Source organism: Lepidochelys kempii, chromosome 5, assembly GCF_965140265.1.
Source record: "Lepidochelys kempii isolate rLepKem1 chromosome 5, rLepKem1.hap2, whole genome shotgun sequence".
NCBI classification, from domain to species: domain Eukaryota; kingdom Metazoa; phylum Chordata; order Testudines; family Cheloniidae; genus Lepidochelys; species Lepidochelys kempii.
The window spans coordinates 53,243,377-53,270,597 of NC_133260.1; the positions used below are offsets into that span (position 1 = coordinate 53,243,377).

Here is a 27,221-nt window from a genome sequence, read left to right on the forward strand (position 1 = left end):
TCAAACTGATGTATATTTATTAACTTCGTTTTCAACTGCATGGCTTAAAAATAACCACTTTGAAATCCAATATACAATGCATGTCAATGACTTTTGCAGAATTTAACACATCAGTATCAATACTAGTAAATTAACGTTACGTAATCAAAATACAGGTCTTCAATTCCAAAATTACATTTTGTTAAACTGTACACCATGGTCCACTAACAAAAATAAAAAATAAAAAAGGAAACGCTTGCCAAAAGTATGGCTCATCCAATACACGCAACAAAGAGATAGAGGGGTTAGAATATGCTTTTTATCTTTTTTGCTGCCCAAAGTCCGTTAAGCCACTAGCTTGATAGCAAGATATTCTTGACATTCTTCAGTTGCTACTGTGCGAACAGAATGCTGAAAGCCATCACTATACAGCACACAGCTACATATGGACTCTTCCGTTCACCTGGTGGAAAGAATTAAAGTGAATTACTGACCAGATGTCACCACAGGAGCAGGCAGACATTATATCTAACTGGTTCTGGCTTAATAGAATATAGTGATATATAATGTATGATATAATGAGTGCAATCCTGTTTAAATTAGTAAAATAGAAAATTATATGCAATAGTTGAAAGATTGTAAGGATGTGAATGTAGCTACTTTAGGATGTTGAAGGAAGGTGGAAGAGAGGGTGGAGAAGGGGAAAATTATAAGTAAAAGATAGAGGCAGATTTGCTGCTGCATCCAAAGTCCACTTGGTAAAACAGAGAGGAGGTCAGCAAGAAGCCAGTTATGGTTCCCCAAATCTCTGCCTAGCTCTGTCCCAGCACAGTTTAGCTTAAAACAGCTCCCTATAGCCGTTGAGAACAGATGTAGCTCATCAGTGCTTGGCCATGCTCCCTCGCATTACACCCTCTACATCAGCGTTGCTCAACCTGTGGTTCGGGACCCAAAAATTGGGTCACCAGAACGTTTTAAAGGGCCATGTGGCAGCTCCTGGTCCCACAGGGCTGGCTGGGCTCAGCTCCCTGGTCCAGGCACTGCAACCTCTGGTGTCCCAGCACCATTCAGGTTTGGCCCAGTCGTCATGTTGCCAGGAATCTGGGTAGGCCAAATTTGAGTGAGTGGCACTGCAACCCCATGAGCCAGGTCACAACTCCACTCTCACACATTTGGTCCAGTCAGGGGGGCAGGGCCAAAACTGAGCAGTGCTGCAAGCCTGAAGGTTGCAAGGCCCACAGCAGAGAGCCAAGCCCCGCCAGCCCCACAGCATAAGAACTGCAGGAGCCGCCACTGTGGGGTGAATGCCAGGCAGGACTCAAACTGCCCTTCTCGCCCCATGGGGCAGGATCTGACTGAAACCACCCCTAGGGCATGCTGTTAACCAGAGCAGGCCGAGTGCGTCAGGGCTCGGGGCAGTGACACCAGGCAGCGTAGGACAGTGGGATTCAGGAAGGGAGCACCACCTACACCCCTTGACTCACCTCAGCAGGCCACCCAATCTATCTGGGTTGGGGGGCTGCAACCAAAAAGTAGTGAGTGGAGTGACCCCATGTGCCCCCCTCGCCCATGCATTGCCTCTGGTAGGGGACGCAAATATGCTTTCTTGCCCCAGGTGCCAAAATTCCTAGTTACTGCTCTGCCCCAGGGCCTCCACCCACAGACTCTTTCCTGGGTTGTTGTAAACCCAATAAACCACACAGCACACAACAAAAACACTAACCCAGGAACCCATCCTTGCAACAAAGCCCGTTGCCAACTGTGTTCACATATCTATTCAGGGGACATCATCATTGGGCCTAATAACATCAGCCATATCAGAGGCTCGTTCACCTGCACATCTACCAATGTGATATATGCCATCATGTGCCAGCAATGCCCCTCTGCCATGTACTTTGGCCAAACTGGACAGTCTCTACATAAAAGAATAAATGAACACAAATCAGACGTCAAGAATTATAACATTCAAAAGCCAGTCGGAGAACACTTCAATCTCTTTGGTCACTCGATTACAGACCTAAAAGTGGCAATTCTTCAACAAAAAAACTTCAAAAACAGACTCCAGTGAGAGACTGCTGAATTGGAATTAATTTGCAAACTGGATACAATTAACTTAGGCTTGAATAAAGACTGGGAGTCAATGTGTCATTACACAAAGTAAAGCTATTTCCTCATGTTTATCCCCCCCCTCACCGTTCCTCATACGTTCTTGTCAAGTGCTAGAAATGGCCCACCGTGATTATCACTACAAAAGTCCCCCCTTCCCCCTCCCCGCTGGTAATAGCTCACCTTACCTGATCACTCTTGTTACAGTGTGTATGGTAACACCAATTGTTTCATGTTCTCTGTGTATATAAAATCTCCCCACTGTATTTTCCACTACATGCATCCAATGAAGTGAGCTGTAGCTCACGAAAGCTTATGCTCAAATAAATTTGTTAGTCTCTAGGATGCCGCAAGTACTCCTTTTCTTTTTGCAGATACAGACTAACACGGCTGCTACTCTGAAACCTGTCATTTTGGTAGAAGTATTTATGCAAGTCTTCTAACATTTTATTTGATAAGAATAGTATATAAACATCTCCAAAGCCATTTTCCTACACTGAGTATGTCATGACGTCATATAAGAGGGGAGGAGGTGAACAGCAGAAATGCCAAGATGCAACCTACCATGTCAGGAAACATAATCCAAGGGAAGGAAATCAAACCAAACCAAACCACGCAGTGAACGTGCTGGAATGTTTTATTAACCCATTTTTCTCAGACAAAAGAAATATAAAATCTTGCATGAGACCAAAAAACCAATGTCTGAGCCCACACTGTACATACAGATAGATGCACATCTGTGTCGTAACCATTCTTTATCTTTCATGTGCTCTGGGGAGTGGTCCCACATCTTTAGTATGAAGGCATGAAACTTCTGATGGGTGATTGTGTTGATGAAGTGATCCCTACGCATACAATCAGGAGTCCCTTGCAGTTGGAGGCATAGTGTATGATAGGCTCTGCTGCTTTGGCACAAGAAAATAAATTCCTGGATAGAATCAGAGAACTTTTCTTGGCACTGAAGATGAAGCTGTGTGCATGGAGGATATTCAATGTCTGAGACATGGCTCTGTGTGCTGCTGACTGCAATGGAGCTCTGATCAGGATGTCATCCAGGAAAGGATACAGGTGAGTTGTGTGAAACCTGAGTCTGGATGTTATCACCACCAAACTCTTTGTAAAAAAAACCTGGGGGCCGTGTGAGGCCAAACAGGAATGTCTGAAACTGATAATGTTTCCTGCCACAGGCAAGCCTCAGAAGTCTGTGATTGCAGTCTGATGGGGATATAGAGATATGTTTCTACTAGATATACTGAAATGAAGAAGCCCTCCTGAGACATGTATGTCTCAGTAGAGGTCAAGGTCTCCATCCAAAATTTAATTTTCTTCATCTACTTATTGAGCCTTTTGAGGTTGAGAATACTTCCTGATATCCCTCATGCACTTCTGTACAATGAAGGCAATGGAGTAGAACCTGGAGAAACTTTCTTTTGAGGGAACACTATCTCTCCCATATCTGGAAGATGAGATATTTTGTTCTGGATCAGACTGTGTTTTAGGGGTTGTTGGAAATGAGTGACTGGATGAAGAATGGATGGGCTGGTGACTCAGCCTGAAGGAATATCCCTGGCTCACTATTTCCCTGACCCACTTGTCTGTGCTCAATGAAAACTATTTCTCCAGGAAATGGAAAATCCTGCCTCGCTTCAGCATTAGGCAGAAGCCTATGTGACCTTTGTCATAAAGTGTATTAGGGTGCCAGGTCCCTCTGAACTTTCCCTTTGGATCTCGATTCTACTGTTTTTCCTTGGGGAATCTGTTGTCCCTTTTCTGGTACCTCTAGAGGAAGAGGAGCAAAAAGAGTGGCTCTCTCTGAAGCACTGTCTATATTCTATTCTGAGAGTCCTTAGTGGGGAAGGGGGACACCGTTTGGATTTTCTGTATTGTCAGCCAACACCTTATCCAGCTTTTTGCCCAAAAGGAAGAAGCCTGTAAACCTGGCCAACCACCAGGCCTACTTAGAACATGTATCTACCTTCCAGGGACACAGCCATAGGTGATGCCTGGCTACTGAGGTGAAAGTTGTGGCTTGGGCTAAGAACCTCACTGCATCTATTGAGGCATCAGCTACAAATGCTGTTGCTAGGGAGACTTTCTTTAAAGTGGAGAAAAAGTCAGAACGATCTCTCTCATTAAGGGCTTTAAGATCTTCCAGCCAGGAAATAGATACTCCTGCAAAAACAGCTAACTGCCAGGGAGGCTCAGAGGGTGGAGGAGGCGGCTTCAGAGCCCTTTTTTGAGAGTGGACTCCATCTTTCAATCCGTGGGTTCCTTAGGAACCTGAGGGGGATAACCATATCCCTAGTGAGGGATGCCACAATGGCATCAACCTTCGGTGTCTCAACAATAGAGCCCTTTGGTTCTTGAATATTATAGAGTCTGAGGTCACTTTTGTTTTCCCCAAACTTGCTCTTATTAGGCTTATTCATCAAAGGAAGACTGAAGAGGTATTGCAACCTCAAGGGAGGAATTTACTGAGGCTTATCCTCAGTGGTCTGTTCAGGTATCAGACTCAGAAATCTCACCTTCGTCAGAGGAGAAGGAGAATTTTAACCTTTTACATTTTTTTTAAAGCTTTTTAGCGCACATTGGGAGCGCAGACGCTCTGCTGCTACTTTGGTGAGGCCTTTGACAGCTTGGCTTCCATACAGCCCTGGTGACCTCTCGAGAGGTCTGTCTCAAAATCCTCCCGCACTGGGTCCCATTCCCACAGCAAGGGGGGAATTTGTTGTCAGAGCCCTCCTGATCTGCTTGGGAGGGAGGGAGACTGATTAGAAGCTCTGCTTCTTTGTCAAGGGCACTCAAGATCCACTTTGAAACTTAAAGGGAGGGAAGGAACTGGCGGCCCCACAAACCTAACTTCTTTGTACTGCAGGGCACTCTTAGGAGTTACCCCCTGAATTGAGTGGTCCAGATCCTCCTTGCTTTTGGAGCCTCTCCCTGCTCTGTGCTGGGGTTGCTAGTCCATTTTTGTTTCGCTGGAATTTTGGATGTCCTGGTGGGTAGGAGTCTCCACCTGTCTGCTGACTCGGAGCCCCACAACCTAATGGAGGTAAGGATGAAGGCTGGGTCCAGGCTGAGCACAACTCGCCATCTGCTGAGCATGGGAAAGCTGCCTCATATATAGAGCAATGCTTGGATTTGACCTGGTGATTTCTTGGCTGTTCTGCCATGCCTATCAGGCAAAGAAGAGCCTGCAGGTCGATGTTGCAGTGGAGGCTCAGGAAAGGTTATATCCCAACAGGTTAACCAACCCAGGCAAGAGGAACGTTAAGGTGGGAGAACACTGCTCCCCATTGCCCAAAAAACAGGGCAGAGACATTAAAATAGGAGTAAGGGTGGGAGCAAAAAGAAATCACCACTGTCTGCTGCTGTGGAGGCAGAGAAACTGCAGCAAGTAGGAGCAAACTGGGTGTGGCCCGACTGAACGACACCAAGACACTGTTCCACCTCCATGAGCTGCAGAGAGAGGAGAGCAATCCACAGGTTCAGAATTGTGGAAGACACTCGGCTGCAGAAAAATATTTCAACCAAATATTTTAATGATTCAAGTTTTGATTGCAAGTGTTCCACTGTGTTGAATTAGAAAAGAAAATTGTTTGCAGTCTCCGACACTGAGTTCCCTGATGTCAGTATCACAATTGACCTCTCATTTAGGCAAGATAGACAACACCAGCACTTTGTTTATAGTGAGAAATAAGTCTTACCATTTAAATAACTAGACAAAGAAAAATGGGAACAATTAGTTTTCATTTAAGTTTGAGTGGCAACTAGCAAGAACTACACAAATAAGTATATGTTGGCTATATGCATATTGTACAATCTAAACTTTAGCATTTCATTTTTCTTTTAAACACTTTATTCACAGAAGAAAAGTATACCTGATTGTTCTTTACTTAGCACACCCACACAGAACTGCCACTGAGCTGTACCATTTCCCCAAAAGACATTTGAAATATAAAGTTAACCACAACTGGCATCATGGAAGGCTAAATTAATTATGACTTCAATTAAAGTGGAAATTTCCCTCTAGGTCATAAAAACAGCGGACCAAGCTCTTTATACTTGCCATTTGGCACCAATGGCTTTTCAAGAATAGCTGAAAAGAGTAGAGAAGCTAACCAAGAAGGGGAATGAAAAAGGTTATTTATGATGAAATAGAACTTTACTACATGAAAAATTCCAGGTCCCTTTATTATGATGAGAAATTACTGCCCAAAGCCAGACATTTATAGTTAGAATTTCTAATGGGCAATAACTCTTAACAATATAGGTAATTTTTGCACACATTTATTATAAATCAAAAGAAATAATATGTAATATAAGGAATTAATAAGGCCTAGTCCAAAGGATTTTGTAAATTTAACAATTAATAAGCACTCAGTAACAAGTCCACTTAGCACTAGAGAAACCTGCAATTACAAAACCAGTCCTGCAAAATCCCACAGGATCTCATACCATCCTGCATTTTTAAGCTGATATATGAGTATATATTTTTCATGTCTACATACAGCTATAATCACTGTAATAATATTGTATATTATGGAAAGAGTTTGAGCTAGCTATCAGAGCCAAGGAGAAAAAACACACTTACCAATCCTGGCACACTTCCAGAATATGCCCAATAATCTGTATAGATATATAAAAAGTTGTTAAAGTTCTACATTTAATATGATAATTTAAAAATAATTTAAATGACATTTGATGCATGATGTACTATTTAAGTTTTTTCTCCATATGGAAACAGTGCACTAGAGCACTAACTTTTCACCTCTGAAGACTTCAAATGTTTAATTTGATCAACTCATCCTTTGCTTGCCCTCCCAAAACACCAAACACAAATGGCAGTCTCTGCCAACAAAGTGCCAGGGTAGAAGTGGTGCTCTGCCAACCTGTGAGGGGAAACTTACACGGTATTTGCTCACATAACCATCTCCTAATGGTTTTTTGATATCTAATTGTTTTCACTATTTATGTTCTTTACTCTGCATTCCTCTCAGGTTAGGCAATAAAAGTAGAGAAAGTATCTTTCTGAGGTTCATATGTAACAATGCTACACATTTTGTGTTGCACACACAAGAGAGGAAAGTTTACATTTAAACAAATCAGTTTTCGTTGGAAATTAATTGATCATGGAAGCATTATTATTGGTGGTGTTTTCCAAAAACTTTTCTGAAAATCTAGATACGGGGCCAAATTTTACCTTGACAGGGTTCCTTTAAGTTAAGCCTTTTACAGGCTTTTCCTTTACTTCTTTACTGAACTGTGATTTAACAATATGTCCAGAGGCATGTTCAGAAGAGTAGCAGAATATAGGTGACACACAATTTAAAAGCTTTGGCATCGCAAGTAAGATATCACTTAAAACTGATGACTTGAGGGGAAGAATGTACTGTACTCAATTGAAATGACAGAGCTGTTTGTTATTAAAAAGTTTGCAGATGAAAACAAATTGCTTCATTTTCAGAGGCTTAAAACTCCTGAAGTGGGTGATAAATGGAATTTTTTCCATCCCATCATCCCAAATGATATCAGAAAGACCATTGTACAGGAAGGATATAGCACATGGGACTACTCAAAATACTTCAGAGTAAGAAAAGGTTTTAAAAAGTTTGTTTTGCGGTGGTAGCTAGATACAGTTCAATACTATTTTGGCAAAGAGAAAAGCCAGCAGCAAATACAAGGGGCTTCTTAAAGGCTATGGGGGTATATTATATCACTTTGCTGTATCATCTCCCATCCATCAAAGATGAGATTGTATTTAAAGTAACAGACACTCAACATATGCAAATTTTCTTTCTTAGTACAGAAATGTAGCTAATGAGTATTACTGTTGATCATTTCTAAAGAGTAGTGAACAGGAAATAGTATTACTTTGCTGGTCCTAATTTGGAGCAGGCATAATGAGGTACCTACTTTTCTGTGGTAAGATGAAATATCACTAGAATTCATTTTATCCAGTATGTCTAGACTTTCCCAACTAAGCATGGAATATTCTAGCACTAAGGGACAGGGGTTTTACAGTATATTAGTTTTTTGTAAATATCTAACTTTCAGGAAACTAAGTGTTGGCCTGGAAGCAATGACATTTCATTTTCTAGTACAAAGTATTCAATATTTTATATAACAAAAATAAAATGGCACTTCCAACATCTATGTAAATATAACCCTACAGATCAAATGCTTAAGTCATCCACTGTGACAGCACCCTTTGAAAACATTCCTGGGATATAAAGACAGTTCTATTGTACTTGAGAGAGATTTGCTTCAAGAGTAAACATAGTAGCTCCAGATTAAAGGAAGTATTACATGCCAAAAACAGCACTAGAATTTTAATCAGTAAAATAAATATTCTAACTTTTTACTGTGTTCACCTCATTGACTATTGTCTTATCCTCCATTAGCAGAAACTCAGATAAAAAATAAAATCTTTCAGTAAATCTTCATGTCTTCCCTTCTTTATTAATGTCAAGAACCTCATCTCAATGGTAATGGTATGATTTTCTTGTGTAAGGACAGATAAATGGAAAAGGCTAGTGCATCTTCTTATATAGACATTCAAATACAAGTTAAAAGAAAACCCCAGTGTGATAAGAAAAGGACAACTTCTGGCACCTTAGAGACTAACAAATTTATTTGAGCATAAGCTTTCGCGAGCTACAGCTCACTTCATCGGATGCATTGCAGAGTAAATCATTCTTAAGGATTTTACAAATACAATTCTCTTAGTAAAGAATTAGTTAAAAAATGGTCTGTTCTGAAATGTAGAAACAGCAGGATAATATATAGTTATTGTTCTCAAAGGCTTCCAGATCAAATTGGCTGTATTTTCAAGCAAAAAGATGGTATTTTTAAATGACAGCCCTGCAAACTCAATATGGGATCTAAATATCAAGCTCTACTCTTCCTGGCTCAAACATAATTGATGAATGGGGTTGCACGTGTGTAAACGAGGGCAGGATTTAGCCCAGCAATTGGTACCTCATTTACCATTCTGTTGAAAAGCAACCAGAACAGAATCCAGCTCATTTTCCCACAATGGTTGGCCCAGCAATATTAACAGAAATAAGTAATAAATACTAATATAAATACTGATATGACTGAGTACACAGATGGAGAAAATTTGTTGAATAGGTTAGTGCCCTTTTCAAACTGTCATTTTCCAGAATAGAACCAGACTTTAAGACTCAAAGTGGACAATACCATGTTGGCAGCCAAAGGAGGACAAAAACAGCAAAATCCAATTGTATGTTTGGAGAGTAGGAAATTTCTAAAGTTATTCTAAGCAATGTTCCCTCTATTTTTTTCCATCCTTGTGCGGAGTGAATTTTGTTATGTGCACCAATATCGAGGTTATGTGCGGATATGTGCCACCAGAAGAAACAAAAAACCTAGACATAATATATATATTTTTAAAAGTTATCATAGGGATAATTACTCCAGCCAGGACAGGTTAGGCATTTTTGAACTCACTACTCAAAGAATTAAATTTAAGCATAAGAGAGAAATAAAATGATGAAATGCATAGACCAGCCAAAAAACAAAAATAACGGCACTTTGCAAGAGTAAAACTACAGAGAATATAGGTGCATTGCAGGAAGTACCAAGAAGTAACAACAACACAAGTTTATGTTGGAAGGGGTGTGTGTGTGTGACACACAGACTGTGTGTGCGTGTGAGACAGTATGTGTGCGCGTGCATGCAAGACAGAGACTGTGTGCGTGGGGGGGGGAGGGGGAAGGGCAGTGTGTGTGTGGGGGGGCTGCTGGGGAAGTGCATGAAAGACCATGCACTGTCTCTTTAAGCACAGCCGCACTCACCAGTCTGAAGGCTCATTCAGAGTGCAGCAGCTGCCAGCGGCTCTAACTCCCAAGTCCTGTCCCCTCACCCCTGCTCTTCAGAGATGGGGTACATGGGTGGGGGAGGGGGACACCCTGACATCAGCGCCCCTCCCCCTCTGCACAGCAGCAGGAGGGTCCTGGGAGCAGCTGGCCAAGGGCTCCAAGGCAGAGGGCAGGAGCAGTGCAGCCGAACAGCAACGGGGGAAGGGCACCTGAACATAAGTCGCTGGATGTGCGCGGCTCTACTAATCAAGTGCGTGACTCTTGTACAGCCATCCAGGTGCGCAGCTTAGAGGCAACACTAGTTCTAAGGCAAGTTCCTTATCGTTGAAAAATATTAAAACAGCATGATGAGACTACTCACTTCTATGGAGATAATGAGGCTTTGTTCAATATTTTGAAAATTCATTTTAATCTGAATTCCTAGTTAAATGTTTAACTATCTGTGGTACTATTTTCCTTAATACTTGTACCCTCAAAGACTTAATTTAATAGAACTATAATAAAAGGTTTTCCCCCTTTCTTTCCATCCCCACCTTAAAAACCACACAGACATAATACATGCACATCTGTGAGAATAAATGGAAGTAGAAAAATTGGTAGATGACCAAATAAGTTTTTTTCTATAGTGAATTTCTGAGAGTTGAAGTTAATAAGCACTTGTTCAGGCAGAAAGCTAAAAATCTACAGAATAGTTCTACTGGCAAGATTTGCTGGGGTTTATTTTATATAATAAAAATCTCGACTATAAAATTCCATGGTCACTTGCAAATGCCATTTCATCCTCTTCATTTTAGGAGATACCCGTTTATGTCAGCTGCATTTTTAATTTTAAGATGAGAAAAATCTTCTGTAAGGATGAGCAAACTACAACACTGTTGACTTACATTCTGAAGTATGTAAAAATTATTTAAATGCCTAGTACCAAAATTTCAATCTCTCTTAAACATCTTGCGTGAAAACACAAATTATATACACAGTTCATTACAAAGTGAGTAGACAATCTATAAAACTTTTTTAGAAGCAACTAGACTTAATAACATACCCAGTTTTATTTTTGTCCAGTAAGCTGGGAGCCAAGGATCTGATATAAGCACAGGTACATATGAGCAGCAAGATTACTGTCAGTAGGCTCTGAAAGTTGAAGATCGCAGACTAAAAAAGAAAGTTAAAAAAAACAATTACACTTTTGCATTACAAGCCATTTCAAAGTCTCCCACTACCTCTTCTAAACACACACACACACACAAAACAGAGAGCAAGGAGACAATACTCATTTAAAAAATGGGTGCTCTTCTAAACAAGTCTGGTTCACTGGGATTGTATCAGCCATATGCAATGTACAATGCCTAAGTGATGTCAAGAAATTTAGTTCCTAACGCAGCATTTATTCACACTCATTTGGTATGGTGTGGGGGGCGGTTATACTTTACTTTTTTGCTCTAACACCTGTTTCCAAGCTGATTCAGAGAAACCCCTAAATTGCATCCTCAGATTTAAAGAATACAGATACTGTCCTCTCTCAGCCAAAAAGTAAATGAACTGTGATTTGCATCAGTAGGTGATGAAAGAGGGGAAAAAGACTGACAATTAAAGCAGTGATAGCCCCAGAATAAAAGGCACAAATTATGTGGAAGGGCATCAAAATAGGGATTTGCCGCTAAGAAAAACAGAACCATTCAGCCATTAAAATTTTCATATATTATTTTATCAAGATCAGCAGTCTACCTACAAAAGATCTTCTGCAGAATAGATACAATTAATTTACATTAATCCAATCATTTAAAAAAACCCATAAAATAAACTAAAAGCATTACTCAGTTGTGGTCTTTTAAAGCCATATCAGTGTTAATCAGTTACCATTTTCAAATTATCTTTTTCTCTGAAACTCAAAAGGTGGCATTCATATAAACAACACATCTCAAGGCATTCATTGTATAGTAAATATTGCACAAATAAGGCACAGTATTTTAATTAAGATACTGGGATGTAAACATCTAACACTTGGTCGGGATTTTAATTAACTGCCTAAAGGCCATAAGAACCTGGAATGATTCTTGAGAATCTGTTCTTGTCTCTGGGAAATATTTATTTTAAAACCATTTACTATAAGTTAAAAAAAACAAACAATGAAATATAAAATTACCAAGTTTATTAGTCTGACTTACATTGATAAGACACAGCAAATTCATCTTGTGCACTTAATTTCAGTATGTTGTCTGGACATTGTGTTATCTATTCACAAACCAGAGACTGTGATTACCATTGCTGGCATGAGATATATAGCACCCTTTATGAAACTGCAGATGCTATGCAGGGAAAACAAACCTTCAGTTATGACTTTCTATATTTCCATTAGCAAGCACATTATCTATACTGATGCTAATTTGCTGTAAGTGCCAAGCCATTATTTCAATTAATAAAACACTAGCAACCTCTGTGGTGCATTTTTCTTTGTAGTGGGCTCACAGGAAGTTACATTTTCTAAAAAGACGTTAGTCAGCCTCTTGCTTGTGATTCATAGTGTCAGATTCAAATTATTTAACTTCTTTTTACAATGTGCAAATGTTTCACCTATCTGAGACTGTAGTTTTATTGCTTCCTACTTAATATTGCTCAGCTAGTATTTGGATTAACTCAATAGCATATTATGCTTCACTGAAGATAACTGTGGGAAGTATATTGGACAACTGCTAATTGCCTTATTTTCTTTATGCTCTAAATTCTTATTTATTCTCAACTCCAGAAAGGACAAAACAAGTAAAGAATTAAGTTTTTCCTTCCTTCTGGGGTTTTAGGTCCCTGAAAGATTGCTGTCTGAATACCTGTTTTTCCTCCTGTTGGACCCAGGAGGCTTCATTATAAAAGACTAGTTAATAGTGTATCTGTATGTACTCAACACTTATTGTGTGCCTTCATGTTGCAGTCTCAATCTTCTAGCAGAGAACTGGATGGGATTCATTAAGACCTCATCAGTGCTACTATTAAAAAGGCCATGGGGTCACGAACTGCCATGGCACTTTCTTTCCACTGCCACAAGTACTCCTGGGGTAATTCTGTGCCAAAAAATGATAAATTCTGCGCACAATATTTTAAAATTCTGTAACATATGGCATATCTTAATTTTCAAAATAACAATATACTCACACCAGTTTCAATTATTTTGGTAATTTATTTCAAAATATCTGTCAGCAAGTATGTCTGTAACAGTACAGACAGCAGAAAAGATTCAGGAAATGTTTTTTGACAAATAGATTCCTTACAAGGCATATTAATACACAACTTTGAGTAATAATTCATTTAAACAACAATACAGAAAAGTATTTCCTGCACCTCTCAGACGCAGTGCAAAGGATTTAGGGAGTAAGGGGTAAAGGAGGAGTTGAGGGAGAGGGAAATAATTGCTGGGTGGGAGCCTGGGAGTGAACTTGGTGGGTTGTTGGGTATGGGCTGGAGGAGTATGGAAGAGAGGGTTTTTTGGCAGTGGAAGGATGGTTAGGGAGTTGAGAAATCTCCCCATGCAGACCCTGGCTGACACCAGCCTCTCTCATTCAGTCAGGCACATCTGTCCCTGTCCCCATGTGTCTTTGCACCCTCTCCTCCATCCCCATGTTTCCATGCACCCCCACACCCATTCAGCCCCTGGTTCAAACCTGTCCTCCACTAGCTCCTGTGCCCCCACCCCAGTCTGTCCCCCCACCACTAGCCCTTCTGAACCACCGTCTATGTGACCCCCAGCAACAACATGTAGCCTGTTCTGTCCATCCCTCCCCCACATATCCTGTGCCTTCTCACCTGGCCCTGCAGGCAGGGCACTGTGAGGAAGGCAGCCTCTTTCCCTCCCTCTCCCTGGCTCCAACCTTGAGTTGGCTGCCCTCTCTTCTGGCACCACATCAGTCCCTGGTGGGCGAAAATTGTAACTGCAATGCCTCCCCAGCAGAATGTATTATTCTGCAGGGGGAGAAAAATCTGCAGGGGACATGAATTCTGTGCATGAGCAGAACTCCCCCAGGAGTATACAAAGACATACATGTTCTACCGCTGCTCAGTTCTCATCTCTACCTGGCTAAGGGAGAAACAGATCAGGAATCAAACCCTTCTGCACTAAGTGAAATGAAAAAAATGTTCATATTGTACAATAGTGACTTAGCTAGAGAGCAAGGCAGGGGAGTTTTATGGTTACAAATGAAATGATTCAAAAAGAAGTCAATAAACTTTTATGATAATTTGTTGAGGTTTTAGGTATCATACCTAGATAGGGATTTGACAGTATCTATAAAATCTGTACAAATAAGAGGAAAAACTGTACCACACCCAAAAAAACTGACAGGGCTGAAACATGATTTAGAAGTTCAGAATGAAAACTATGTGGAGAAACACATTTTAAAAATGTAGAGTAGAAGAAATCTTGTCCAACAATTAATTTTTTTATTAAATTCTGAAACTTGACATTTTGCCATAAATTTCCCCCAATCGTGATAAACAGTTAGTCCTTGCTACAGACTGTATTATTATTAAGGCTACCACAAATGAACACTAAAGCTAATCCTGACCCTGCAAGAGTAGAAGGACCAGGATTCAGCAGAAAGCAAAAATCTGAAAGCCAAGGCTCAGCGCTGAGAGAGGTTACCTGTGATTTTCCAAAGAATAGCTTTTTAGGTCAAGCTAGGTGCATCCTCAGGTATGTACTAATCATTCACATGTTTAGGGGAGAGATTCCAGCAGCGTGCCTCAGTTGATGCTCTACAGTTTGAAAGGAGGAATTCCTTCCTTCAGCCCCTGTGAAATCCCTATGCATCAAACCCGGGTATTCAGATTTGGTTCATTGTCCACAATTTATCCTAGTTTACATTTATATTGCTCATAGCATTTTAATTGCCAATAATCAATGAAGAGGTGCAGTGGCTCATATTGAGGCCTCAGCTGTGGAACTTTTAAATTGTTCCCCATGTTAATAGCTTAAAGCACTAATATGATTAAATACTACAAAAATTCCATTTTAAAAAAGGCTTTGAGTTATAAATACATACATGGCTTAAAATGACAAATACGTACATTTAAAAAACATTACTGTACAATTTTAAAAAGTCATAGAATCATAGAATATCAGGGTTGGAAAGGACCTCAGGAGGTCATCTAGTCCAACCCCCTGCTCAAAAGCAGGACCAATCCCCAATTAAATCATCCCAGCCAGGGCTTTGTCAAGCCTGACCTTAAAAACTTCTAAGGAAGAAGATTCTACCACCTCCCTAGGCAACGCATTCCAGTGTTTCACCAACCTCCTAGTGAAAAAGTTTTTCCTAATATCCAACCTAAACCTCCCCCACTGCAACTTGAGACCATTACTCCTTGTCCTGTCCTCTTCTACCACTGAGAATAGTCTAGAACCATCCTCTCTGGAACCACCTCTCAGGTAGTTGAAAGCAGCTATCAAATCCCCCCTCATTCTTCTCTTCCGCAGACTAAACAATCCCAGTTCCCTCAGCCTCTCCTCATAAGTCATGTGTTCCAGACCCCTAATCATTTTTGTTGCCCTTCGCTGGACTCTTCCCAATTTATCCACATCCTTCTTGTAGTGTGGGGCCCAAAACTGGACACAGTACTCCAGATGAGGCCTCACCAATGTCGAATAGAGGGGGACGATCGCGTCCCTCGATCTGCTCGCTATGCCCCTACTTATACATCCCAAAATGCCATTGGCCTTCTTGGCAACAAGGGCACACTGCTGACTCATATCCAGCTTCTTGTCCACTGTCACCCCTAGGTCCTTTTCCACAGAACTGCTGCCTAGCCATTCGGTCCCTAGTCTGTAGCTGTGCATTGGGTTCTTCCGTCCTAAGTGCAGGACCCTGCACTTATCCTTATTGAACCTCATCAGATTTCTTTTGTCCCAATCCTCCAATTTGTCTAGGTCCCTCTGTATCCTATCCCTGCCCTCCAGCGTATCTACCACTCCTCCCAGTTTAGTATCATCTGCAAATTTGCTGAGAATGCAATCCACACCATCCTCCAGATCATTTATGAAGATATTGAACAAAACCGGCCCCAGGACCGACCCCTGGGGCACTCCACTTGACACCGGCTGCCAACTAGACATGGAGCCATTGATCACTACCCGTTGAGCCCGACAATCTAGCCAACTTTCTACCCAACTTATAGTGCATTCATCCAGCCCATACTTCTTTAACTTGCTGACAAGAATACTGTGGGAGACCATGTCAAAAGCTTTGCTAAAGTCAAGAAACAATACATCCACTGCTTTCCCTTCATCAACAGAACCAGTAATCTCATCATAGAAGGCGATTAGATTAGTCAGGCATGACCTTCCCTCGGTGAATCCATGCTGACTTTTAAGAAGTCATAACTCTTCTTAAAAACTGGAAATGAAAATTCATCCCTGGAGTTTCAGGTTTCAGCTCTGAAGGAATTTTTATGGCTAAGTCAAACTAATAGAAAAGGGAATTTTAAATACAAGTGCTGACATTGGTATAATTAAAAGCTACTATAACAAAACACATATTACTTGGGATTCCTTTTCCAAATAGCTTAACTATATATTTTTAATATTGCATTTATTATATATATGTTGGGATTACAAAATCTAATTGGCTGAATTGGGGTCATGTGACCTAAAATACTGCCCTACCTTTAAAACTTCACATGCTAGTAACTGGCTTATATAGGGTCACATGAGCCTGTGTCCTATTATAACGGAAACTCAGAAGGGAAGAACTGGTGCTGTAACATTACTCCTAGGCCTTGTCTACAATGCAGGATTGAAGGCACAGTCCTAACTGATGGCGAGCCATGGATACAGCTGCATTGGTAGACAAGGAATTTGGTCTGGTAGAGCTTATCCTGATTTTAAACAAGGAAAAGCTCAACCAATGCACATTGTGGCTTTCCTTGTCTGTGCTTGGGTTTTGTACATCTGTGGCTGGTAAGCATTTACAGGAATCGGAGCAAATTCACAATACAGAGAGGGCCCCAGTATCTATACTCCCTTGTACTACGCTAAATTATTCCTCTCTCCTTGTGATTGTCTCTAAATATTTGTGGACTGTTATCACATCATCTAGGGCAATGAGGCTGTTAATGCTTTAGGTGAAATTTGCAAGAGCAAGGGTTTTTCCAATGGCTGGCCCACAGCTGTAGAATACTTTCCTTGGAAATCAAAATGACCAAATATCTTAACCTTTTATGAGCCACATGCAAGACAGCTGTCTTTGAAGTAATTTTCCCAAAACGATAGCCAGAAAAATGGCCTAGCATTACTTCCCTGAACATATCAAGTAATACAATAATAGTTAAGAAATCCATAGCATACCGCAGCATACCACACAAGGAAAACATACAGAAAGAAAATCTTTCTAACTGATTACCTGCTTTAGGCAAATCTGTTTGCACTCAGGTGTCACACTACGGAGTGAGACATTAGAGATACTCAGATGAATATATACAATAGTTAAGATAAAATACATTGTAATTTAAAGGTTTCAAATATATTCATATCAGAGTCCTTATGTAAACACCATGGCAGCCAGCCCTGAGGACACTGGGGCACATCAAAGCCCCAAGACAGAACAAGGGATCCTGGTGCACCAGCTGCCTCAGCTGAACTAGAAAAAGCTCCCATTGGCCGGGAATGGCAAATCTCGGCCAATGGGAGCTGCAGGAGGCCATACAAATGTAAACAAACTGTCCGGTGGCCTGCCAATAGATTACCCTGATGGGATGCAGGTTGCCCACCATTGCACTAAAGGAAGGTGTACATCAAGATAGATAAGATGGTGTTATCTGCTGGGAGCCCCATCTACTCTAATGTTCCAATTATTGTTACCTCTGGTGAAGCTGAACCAGTTGCCTCCCAGACCTCCCCAGATACCAAAACCTCCTAATTCCCTGACTTTTACAATGTAGTTGTGCGTTATCAATACAAAATACTGTGGCATATAAAAAACTGAAAAGGTGGAGATATTAAATTCAGATTTTTGCACTAGCAAAATCCACAGGGTACTCTGTGGATGGAATTACTCAATTATATTTAATTTAATGAAAATCTAATTTTTATAAATTTTTTGGAAATTGATGGAAAATTTCCACACGAATGCTGCAGAATCAAAGGATCTTATTGCAGAACTTAGATTCAGACCAGCTTAACATGGTACACCTTAGGCCTCAACACTAACACAGACATTCTTTTGCTATAACTTGCTGTGAATGCTTCTCCATTGTAAGCAGCACCCTAATGGATAGAGTAACAATATTATTTCAAGAAAATGTTCACTCTTCGGAAGTAGGGGTGAAATCTGGCCCTACTGAAGTCAATGGGAATTATGTATTGACTTTTACCCTGTGAGTTAAGGGGTCAGTCTCACAGTTTGGTCCTCTTGTCAATGAGAGGCCACTGCAGTGCCATCAAGCAAATTTTCCCCAAAATTACTATGACTTGTCAAACTACCAACAATTTGCTTAAACAGACATAACTACAAAAATGGATTGTTGCACAGAAATTTTATAAGACCATTTTTGTAATAAAAAGACAGTTAAAGCTTACGCTTAAATGACAAAGGGTACAAAGGAAACCTTACGTGTGTGTGTGTGTGTGTGTGTGGGATCACATGCTATGATACTATTATTTTATCTTGAAAAAAGCTAAAAGGGAAGAATGATGGTGATTGTTTGAACAAAACTGATAAATCCCAGTTTCTGTTTGAGTGATTAGACCTTATATTGGATGTTTTTCCTGGCCCATATTAGATATCTAATCAAACAGCAGCAGCTGTTAAAATGTACCCACATGGTCCTAAAAAAATCCACAGTAAAATGTGTGTGACTCAGAAGTACAATTTACAGTCTCAATCATATAAAAAGGTGAAATCAACCCACATAAAATTTTAATAAACAGAACCTTTGTGAAGGGGCTAAAAAGGATCCACGTTATTCAGAGCTCTCCATTGGGAAGAGTGACTCTTTGAAAGGGGGGGAAAAAAGGAGTTAGTTTTAAAAATAACAGTAAACTTCCAACGTTTTACCCCTAAAACTCTAACAGGAAATTAATATATAGAAACTATTCCCATTATGAGAATAATAAAAAAAACCCTATTAAAATCACTGCTGGAAATAATGAATAAATATGTGCAACGAATTCTACATTTCTCTAATCTACTCTGAAATACATGTTGGAGGAACTTCTTTTCCCTTTCCCATACAGCAGTTTTTTCACAAAGATTAATAATACATTACATTATATATATATTGTGCGAAATGACCCAAATATCAATAATACGAGGGGAATTCAATTCAACTAATTTCAAATTGATTTTTTTCTCCACCTGAGCTCCCTCAAAGTTACATCAGTAAGGTCTATTTTCACATAATAATGCATTGTTATTGGTCATGTTACAGCTATGCAACAATGTCTCCAGCGGGACTACGGATCCAGCACATATAGCATGATCCTATTTTGCTACTTGATTTAAAATATTTATATTCATATGCCTTCTGAGAAGGAACGGAGACTGATTGGACTGATTATGATTTTTTGGGGAGCAGAAATTAATAAATTTGAAAACTAGTCTAAAGTTAATAATGTTCTGAATGCCCTTGCTTTTGGTGTATTTTACTCCCAAAGATAATTTTCCGAATTTGTTTAAAAATATAATTAATCTTTAACCATTTCTTTTTGAACACCGAATGGAAAGCATGCTACTTCAGAACAGGAAAATAAGAATGGAGAAGGGATTAATATATTTCAAGTAGGGAAGTATTCAGAGAAAAGTCCTTTTCTAAGAAATTAGGGTCAATGGGTTAACATACAAACTTTGTATTCTGGTTACTTGTGTAAATTTTATGTGGTCATTTAGGGCAGGTCTACACTACGGGGCTAACTCGACCTAAGTTACGCAACTCCAGCTATGTGAATAACGTAGCTGGAGTCAACATACCTTAAATTGACCTATTGCAATGTCTACACCACGCTGGGTCTCTCCCGTCAACTTAGCTTATGCTTCTCACTCCGGTGAAGCACCGTAGTCAACGGGAGAGCGATCGGCAGTCGATTTAGCGGGTCTTTACTAGACCCCAGTGGATCGATCACTGCAGCATTGATCCACGGTAAGTGGAGACAAGCCATTAGTAAACCATTGTCCACACTAATGAACTATGCAAACACCTGTGTTGAAAAGAGGTGCAAGTTTGAAAAGAGTTTTTGAACACTACGGCAGCTAGCACAATTTGCTGCCGCATTGTGAATAAGGATTTTCTTTTAAAGAGCACTGTGCATTGTTCCTCTAACAAAGCCTGTAAATGTTTTACATGGGCATAAAAGTGGCCAGGACTGCTGAGCACTGGCTGAGATGTAAATGGACGGATGACTGTAATAAATGCTTTAATTTTCAAAGAACCTAACAAAAACTGGAGGAATTTTCTGCAAAAACTGGAGGAACAATATTGTCTATAGATACAATAATAAATACATAGCATGAGAAACAACTGATATGCTTACAAGCCAACTAAGAGCAATATCTCTTTTGCACATCCTGTTTTAAAGCATAACTGCATGATTTTAAATCAATAAGACAATCTATAAAACTTGCCTTTGGTTGTAAAATACTTCAGTTTGTACTAAAAATATAGATAACTCCATGAGATTCTTAAGGTCACAAATCTGAAATATTATGCTTCACTTCAATTCTTTACCATCATATTTATTCACTCACACATCAATTCTGGATATACGGTAGACACAATCTCATAGCTCTTCTTTTAGTGCCAAAAGCTAGCAGATGTACAATATGTATTACACTTGCAAACAAGTAAAAAATTCAGTAAAGAAAGCCTAATACCTCACTACGCTTTGTTAAGCAGAGCTTTTATTTTTCCATGTCTACATTCATCAATCTAACACATTCTGTTGCCAGACATATTAGTAAAATTTAAAGATACCTTTGGTACTACTCTGCATGTATTATATAACAAACAGAATTTATTCTAATTTTTCCATGATTTTTTTCCTCATAAAATGTGAACTATTCCCAGGACTTTTTTTTTTTTTTTTTTTTGAGGCTCGAACCAAAGATGATGTTCTTGGTAATAACGGATTAATAGGACTTGTTGGAACCAGTCATTAGGGCAGGGGATGTTCAGTCATTGCCACATAACTCTTCCGATGCACTCAAATCTTGATCTGGAACTCCTTTGCTGTGTCTGTCCTGGGAATCTCATAAAAAGAAACTGATAATTGTTTTGCAATATGAGCAGACAGAAGTTCTCCTTGGGAAAAGAAAGAGATATTACTCCATGATGAGTAATCTTGTCTTTCCTTTTTCTTGCAGATCAGTAGGGCAATCTAGGTTGTTGTTATTATTTCTTTGTATCACTGCTGTTTATCAAGGGAGATTCTTGGATCCAGGACTCCTCAACAACAGAGGATGGTACACTTTTTATATTTTGAGCTACACAGGTTTGCAAGTTATATCGCTTCAAGTTTCTTCTCTCTACTCAAAATGTATTACAGAAACTTCATGGATATGTGGCAGAATTAAGTTGTCCTGGAGTACAATTGATGTGAAAATAGCTTTATGATATTCTTACCCTAATAAAGCATCCAAAATGGTTTGAGTGAAAGGTTGACTTGTGTATAATGGTAGAAAGTACTACAAGTTTTCAGGATGACTCTGTATGAAATAGCTAAAATTCTTAAAAAGGTCGAGATTAAAATGGCATTTACTCCCAGGGAATTATAAATGAAAAAATTAAAAATTCTGCATACAGTATTTTAAAATACTGCAAAATTCAGCATATTTTATTTGTCAAAATAAGGCAATATAATCATGCTGGTTTCAATTATTTTGGTAATTTATTTAAACTACAATACAATGGATAGAGAATGGGAGTGGGGAGCATTGGAGGAAATCCCCAACACCCCTCTCCCCATCTAATGTAGCTAGTATTGACCCTTTACTTCTAGTTATTAGTCAGCAAATATATGTAGCCATACACTCAGTGTTACCTCATATGCAACCAAAGAACAAGTGAGGGCTGGGGACTCAAACTCACAATTTATATTGGCTACGGACCATCTACAGAAACGTCAGTAGCACACAGTTCATGGAGGACATTTATATAGGAAATTTTTTCAGTCCAAAAATTTAGACCAGTTCTAATCACTAAAGCACCATAAGCATTTATAAGGCCACGATGTCCTTTACAATAAGGCTCCTTTACACCACTCTGGCAATGTAAAGGAGCCTTAAAATTTTTACAACTGTTTTATACCCCCGGGGGAATTCACTATAAGAACAATAGGAATAATTCACTAAGCAGGCAGGCTACTACATTCTGTTCTGCCTGAGGGAACAGAGTCTGCCCTGCACCTATCTCCTCAGAAACACCCCAAAACCCTGCCCTTCCAGGCCGAACGTGCGGCAATAGCAAGCAAGATGGACAGAGTTTCTCTTTCTCTCACACACACGACTGACCAGCCCCCCTCTACTCCGCCCGGAGGTGATTTATGTCTCTACCGGCTGCTCGGGGCACCCAAACTGACCTGTCTGCACTGCCAGGGAGGCGTGCATGATCGCTCTTGTGGCTTCCCTTTGCTTCCCTGTTAGAAGTCATTTGTCTGCGGGGAAGCAAAGAAATCTGCGGGGGCCATGAATTCTGGTCCCGTGCAGTGATGCAAAATTCCCCCAGGAGTAGACATTGCTTGGTTATACTCAATATTTACCCGCATACTGACATACTTGAAAATCACTGTATTAACACTAGATATTTGATAAACTGGGCTCTCAAAGAAAAGGACTATGGTGAAAATTTTGCTATCTTGACAAATTTACAGTTGAGAACCAGGAATAGAGCAGAGATTTGCTCCATAACTCAATAGCAAAGTACTCAAATCTTCTGGCTGTCTGCATTCCCCTGGAAGATAGTCATCTACAAGATTACATAATGCAGACCCAAACACAATTATTATATTCTGCAACTAATCAGAAATTGAATAATGGTATAATGTATAATTTCTATTAACATGATGCTAAACTTTTGTTAAGTGTAAAGAGAACTACACAGGAAAATTTCACTATGGCAATAAATTTGGATAATGTAAAGAGATCTTTCTTCCATTTCACCAACACACAGCCTATTAAGCCAAAAGTAATTTTAGGTGTGCTTCACATTTTTAAAAGGAACAAATGATTTACATTCCCCAAGAATTATGTTAAGAAACTTTCTATTTTAATAAATTAAGGATGAATAATATTTACCTTACATTATGGCATCCAGTTCTTCTTAAATATTAAAGACATTTCCTTTAACATGTGAAACATGAAAATAATAAAATGTTCTTGTCAGGATGAACCATACTGGCCCAAGAAGTTATGAAAAAAACTGGTAAACATCTGATCCAGTGATTGTGTAAAACAGATAGCTCCAAAGAATTGTGTCAGTATTTTCCAAAACTACTGCTACTTTTGAATTCATCACAAGTTGAATAAATATTAAATATACCCCAATTTCAGAAATACACACCACTTTTATGACCACAGGCAAATAATGATGACTTTCACACTTGCCACTGATTAAACCCTTCTCACCACATCCCTGGAGGAAGGGGGAACGTCCCAGAATTAAAGACTACAATGTGCACCAACTTCCACAGACAAAGCCTTGCCTATTCTGTGTTAAGGCCCTTGATTTTTAAACCAGAGTCGTGCACAATTCTGTGGCAAACTGGACGTTTTGCAGCAGCTTAAAGTAAATTTTAAAAATGTGAGATATTTACTGAACATATGAAAAAGAATAAGTTCAGTATTTCCATGAAAACAAGTATGGAATTCCTTGGACTTGATCCTGCCTACATCCCCGCCTGATTAGCACAGCACCATCAGCACAAAGCAGATTCAACATCTGGTTAAGGATTCCCCTAGCATAAAGGACCTCCTATGAAGCACAGCTGGGGACATGGCCAAACTGTGCTTTGCTTTGACAATTCTTGGAATAGCCCTGTGGAACCACTGTACGTGTGTGGAATTTAGCGCAGCCCTGAGGATCCTACAAAACAGGCTAAGTGCCAGAATAGCCTCTAGCAGCCCTGGGGATCGGGGAGCATAAAGGTGTATCAAAATACCTGCATTATCCTGATCCCAAGAGCAGCAACAATCACCCTGGCACAGCTGAGAAGCTGGAGCCTTGTGTTATTTATTCTAAAATTGCATTAATTCTACACTGCATCCAAACTTAGAGGTTTTCAGTTTACAACAGTTTTTTGTATCGACAATATATGACTGCAATGTAGAAGCTGTCAGGTAGAAGCACTGGGAAGATTTGGTGGTTTGGATTTTTAGCACCTAAAAGGCAGGTGAGACATCTGGCAATGGAATAGGATGCCCCTCTTCTTTCATGCCCCTGTTGTGAACAGGATAAAAATTTGAAATTTTTTGGTGGGTTTGAACCCCAAGATTCCCACATCAGCAACTCAAGTCAGCATCCGACCTGCGGCCCCCCACATCTACATTTACCACTGCAGCCAGTAACGATGATCAAGCACATTATCTGACTGCTTCTGCTAAAAAGTTAATGTTGGCATTTAAAAGGCAATCATTAATAAGACTTCAAAGTCAACAGTAATACTGAGATGGATGGGAGCAGTTCACACCTCACAGAACTACTGTTTAAAGATATCTGCAGTTTCAGGAAGACCATAATGAATTAAGTTTACACTCAAAATCATATTTGCAATGTCTTCCTCCTCCCCCCAGTCACAAAAGTTAGAAACTTAATTTTTGGCTTTTACGAACATCTTAGTTTCTGGGCTGTACAGTTTTGTGGCAAAATTTGACAGAATTGTAGAATGTAAGTGGTTCTGACCATTCTACTCTCCCCAGTTCACACTAAGGGTATGTCTATACAGCACATTCCTTACAGCAATGGGTAACGTATGTGCGCTTCTCACCCCTGTAGCATGGGCATAAATAGCAGTCTAGACCATGAGGCATGGCTTCGGCGAGTAAACACACGCCTGAACCTTTAATGTATGTACTGTACATGGCTCTCTATACACACAAGCAGTTGGAAAAGGCTGCAGCTCTGGGGAAAAGCTCCAGCACCTCCCCACTATACCGCAGCAGTTAAAGATAGGAGGAAGATAATGCTCATCACGCTAACATGAAACTTGGCCCATTTCTTCTAGCTCCACAGGATGATCTCCACAGATGAGCAACATGCAATAGCATAGTTCTTCACAGTCATGCTACCAGAGGTAAGCACCACAGAAGGGCCAGCTTCCTATTTAATTAGTCCTAGGATCTGCCATAATGGAGCCTGACTTCCCGTTAAGAGTCTAGGGCTCCCAGTGATTTGCAGTTCTTATCACCTGCCTGAACTGCCCCCAATCCCTTTCCTTTGTTGTGAAGCATGAGGAAATCACAAAGTAAGCCCCCCAGTTTCCTTTAGGCCCCTTGGAACACCTAGCCCAACTTTTTCAGAGCAGTATGTTTCATTGGTCAGAACACTGTTTTTCTAGGTAGTTGCTCTATGCAGAACATGCCCTTACTTGGACTTATATTGCTTTTTCAGAAAAATTTATCTCACGGTAGATACAGACCCCCAAATTGTTCTCCAGTTTTGCACTTAAAGAGCCAAATTTAACTAATTAAATGACTCCTTGATCAATGTGGTTATCTTAGTTTATGTTTTAGGCAGGAATTTTCAGTTTTTTTCCTACTATGATCCTACATCCTCAAATCCTTCAAAGTGCCATTGGAAAAGTCATAGAGACACCAAAGTTCTATAGCTCTCCCAGGCTTCTGGTGAAAAGGGAAAACTTTACTTATGCTCATCCTCCATAGTGTCCGTGTATTTTCAGAGACCATGCAACACATCAGGCAGATAACTGCTTTGTCTGACACTTTACCCACTCTGCCTACAAGACACAGCTCATCAGAAAGATCTGCCAAGGAATGCTTACACAAGCAACTACTAGTGGCTCTTTACTGGGGTCATGATCCACAGACTGAAAACCCTCTTTAGGTCTTTTACCCCCCTTTTTCAAAGCAGGATTAAGGTTCTGTTGAACCATAAAGCAGGGCTGCGGACAGAAAGTGATACCTTATCACCGTCGGGATCTACAGCCTGACAAAAACTCACGAAGATGAGACTAGTCAACTTGTACTTCAGTAACTCAGAAGGCATCATAAGCATGAAGATTTATTTTGATGAATTACTTTCTTACGTGACTCACATTAACATCAAACACTTAAAAGCAAGGAAAGAAGTAATTACATCATTAATCTTACACTGTTCAAACGTTTTATCCTTATCCAGCACAGAAAATGAATATTTTATCAAACTGTAACAACCTTAACTCTGACCCCAAAATAAATACTAATATTTATGCCCATATTCTTAAAATGTAAACACAAAAAATCCTTCTGAATCAGAAGTAATTAATAACACTTATTGATTAGCCTCACGTGTAAGTCCACATATATAGTCATTCTTTTCTAACTACCCTCATTATTTTCAAGAAACATCAGTCAGTCACTGGTGTGTTATCAAGAATCAAACTGCCAGCTGACAAATAGGAAAAGTGCGTTAAGTATATTTAGCCCTTTAAAGAAATGAAGCCAAGGTACAAATGTCAAAGACGCCAGGCCATGGGTCAGAGTTGAGGCTCTTGGGTGAGAACCACAGAATCTGACATACATCACGTGCTAGTTAAGGGGGCCAGGGACAGATTTCTCCCGTCTTTCCCCTGCTCCTGTCTGGGTTGCTGAATGACGTCACCGGCACGCTCTTAGCTAATTTTTCAAACCAGGCGTTGGCGACCGAACCGGGACAGGCTCGCGGGATGCTCCGCGCGCCGAACAGGGAGGGGTGAGGAGCAGCCGCCCCTAGCCTACAGCGCGGCCGCCCCGGCCACGAGACTGAGCCTCCAGCTCGGCTGCTGAAGTGGGAGGGGGCCCCGGGCAGGCGCCACAAGCCGAGCGCGTCACTCGCAAAGACCGGCCGGCCGCGAGCTCCTGCGGTCGGAGCCCCGCATAGCCTGGGGGAGAGGGGCAGGTAAGGAGGGGAGCTCAGCCGCGCGCGGACAGCAAGACGGACAAGCACCCTCCGTGCTTACCATAGCTCCCCGCTTCCAGCCACATCACACTTCCGGGAGCGAGGAGGCGGAGCCGGAAGGGACGGTGCTTAGCTTTCTCCTGGTTGGTCAGGGAAGTGCCGGTACGTGACTGACAGACATCATTGAAGCCGCTGCGCACTCTGATTGGAGGTGACCGCCAGAGGGGGTGGGGC

General features: G+C 40.4%; 2 protein-coding genes across 5 annotated transcripts in view; one reads left to right on the forward strand and one right to left on the reverse strand.

Annotated features, from left to right (window-relative positions):
• Window positions 1-27,153, reverse strand: TMEM167A (transmembrane protein 167A). Of its 2 annotated transcripts, none has more exons than XM_073344416.1 (4): window positions 27,049-27,153; window positions 10,972-11,081; window positions 6,680-6,714; window positions 1-442 (listed from the first exon to the last, which is right to left on the reverse strand). In XM_073344416.1, exons 1-4 carry the CDS (start codon window positions 27,049-27,051, stop codon window positions 372-374), a joined length of 219 nt encoding a protein of 72 aa, XP_073200517.1. In that variant the 5' UTR covers window positions 27,052-27,153; the 3' UTR covers window positions 1-371. The 2 variants fall into 2 exon arrangements, with proteins under 2 accessions (XP_073200517.1, XP_073200515.1); XM_073344414.1 differs by lacking the exon at window positions 27,049-27,153 and adding an exon at window positions 12,095-12,133.
• The window catches only part of XRCC4 (X-ray repair cross complementing 4), a 297,890-nt gene continuing 297,446 nt past the window's right edge, over window positions 26,778-27,221 (forward strand). The window contains exon 1 of one of the 3 annotated variants that reach the window (XM_073344413.1): window positions 26,778-26,987. The gene's annotated coding sequence lies outside the window, so the exon portion shown is untranslated. Of the gene's footprint in view, window positions 26,988-27,086; window positions 27,150-27,221 lie in introns of those variants that run through there. The other 2 variants (XM_073344408.1, XM_073344407.1) reach the window with 2 other exon arrangements.

Bases quoted from the DNA above. Each gene is read 5' to 3' on its own strand.
- TMEM167A (XM_073344414.1), bottom strand. From the start codon at position 12,118: ATGAATTTGCTGTGTCTTATCAAT. The intron at 6,715-10,971 runs GTATGTTATTAA...ATATCTATACAG, and splicing joins CTGGACAAAAATAAAACTGG to ATTATTGGGCATATTCTGGA. The intron at 443-6,679 runs GTAAGTGTGTTT...TCTTTCCACCAG, and splicing joins CTGGAAGTGTGCCAGGATTG to GTGAACGGAAGAGTCCATAT.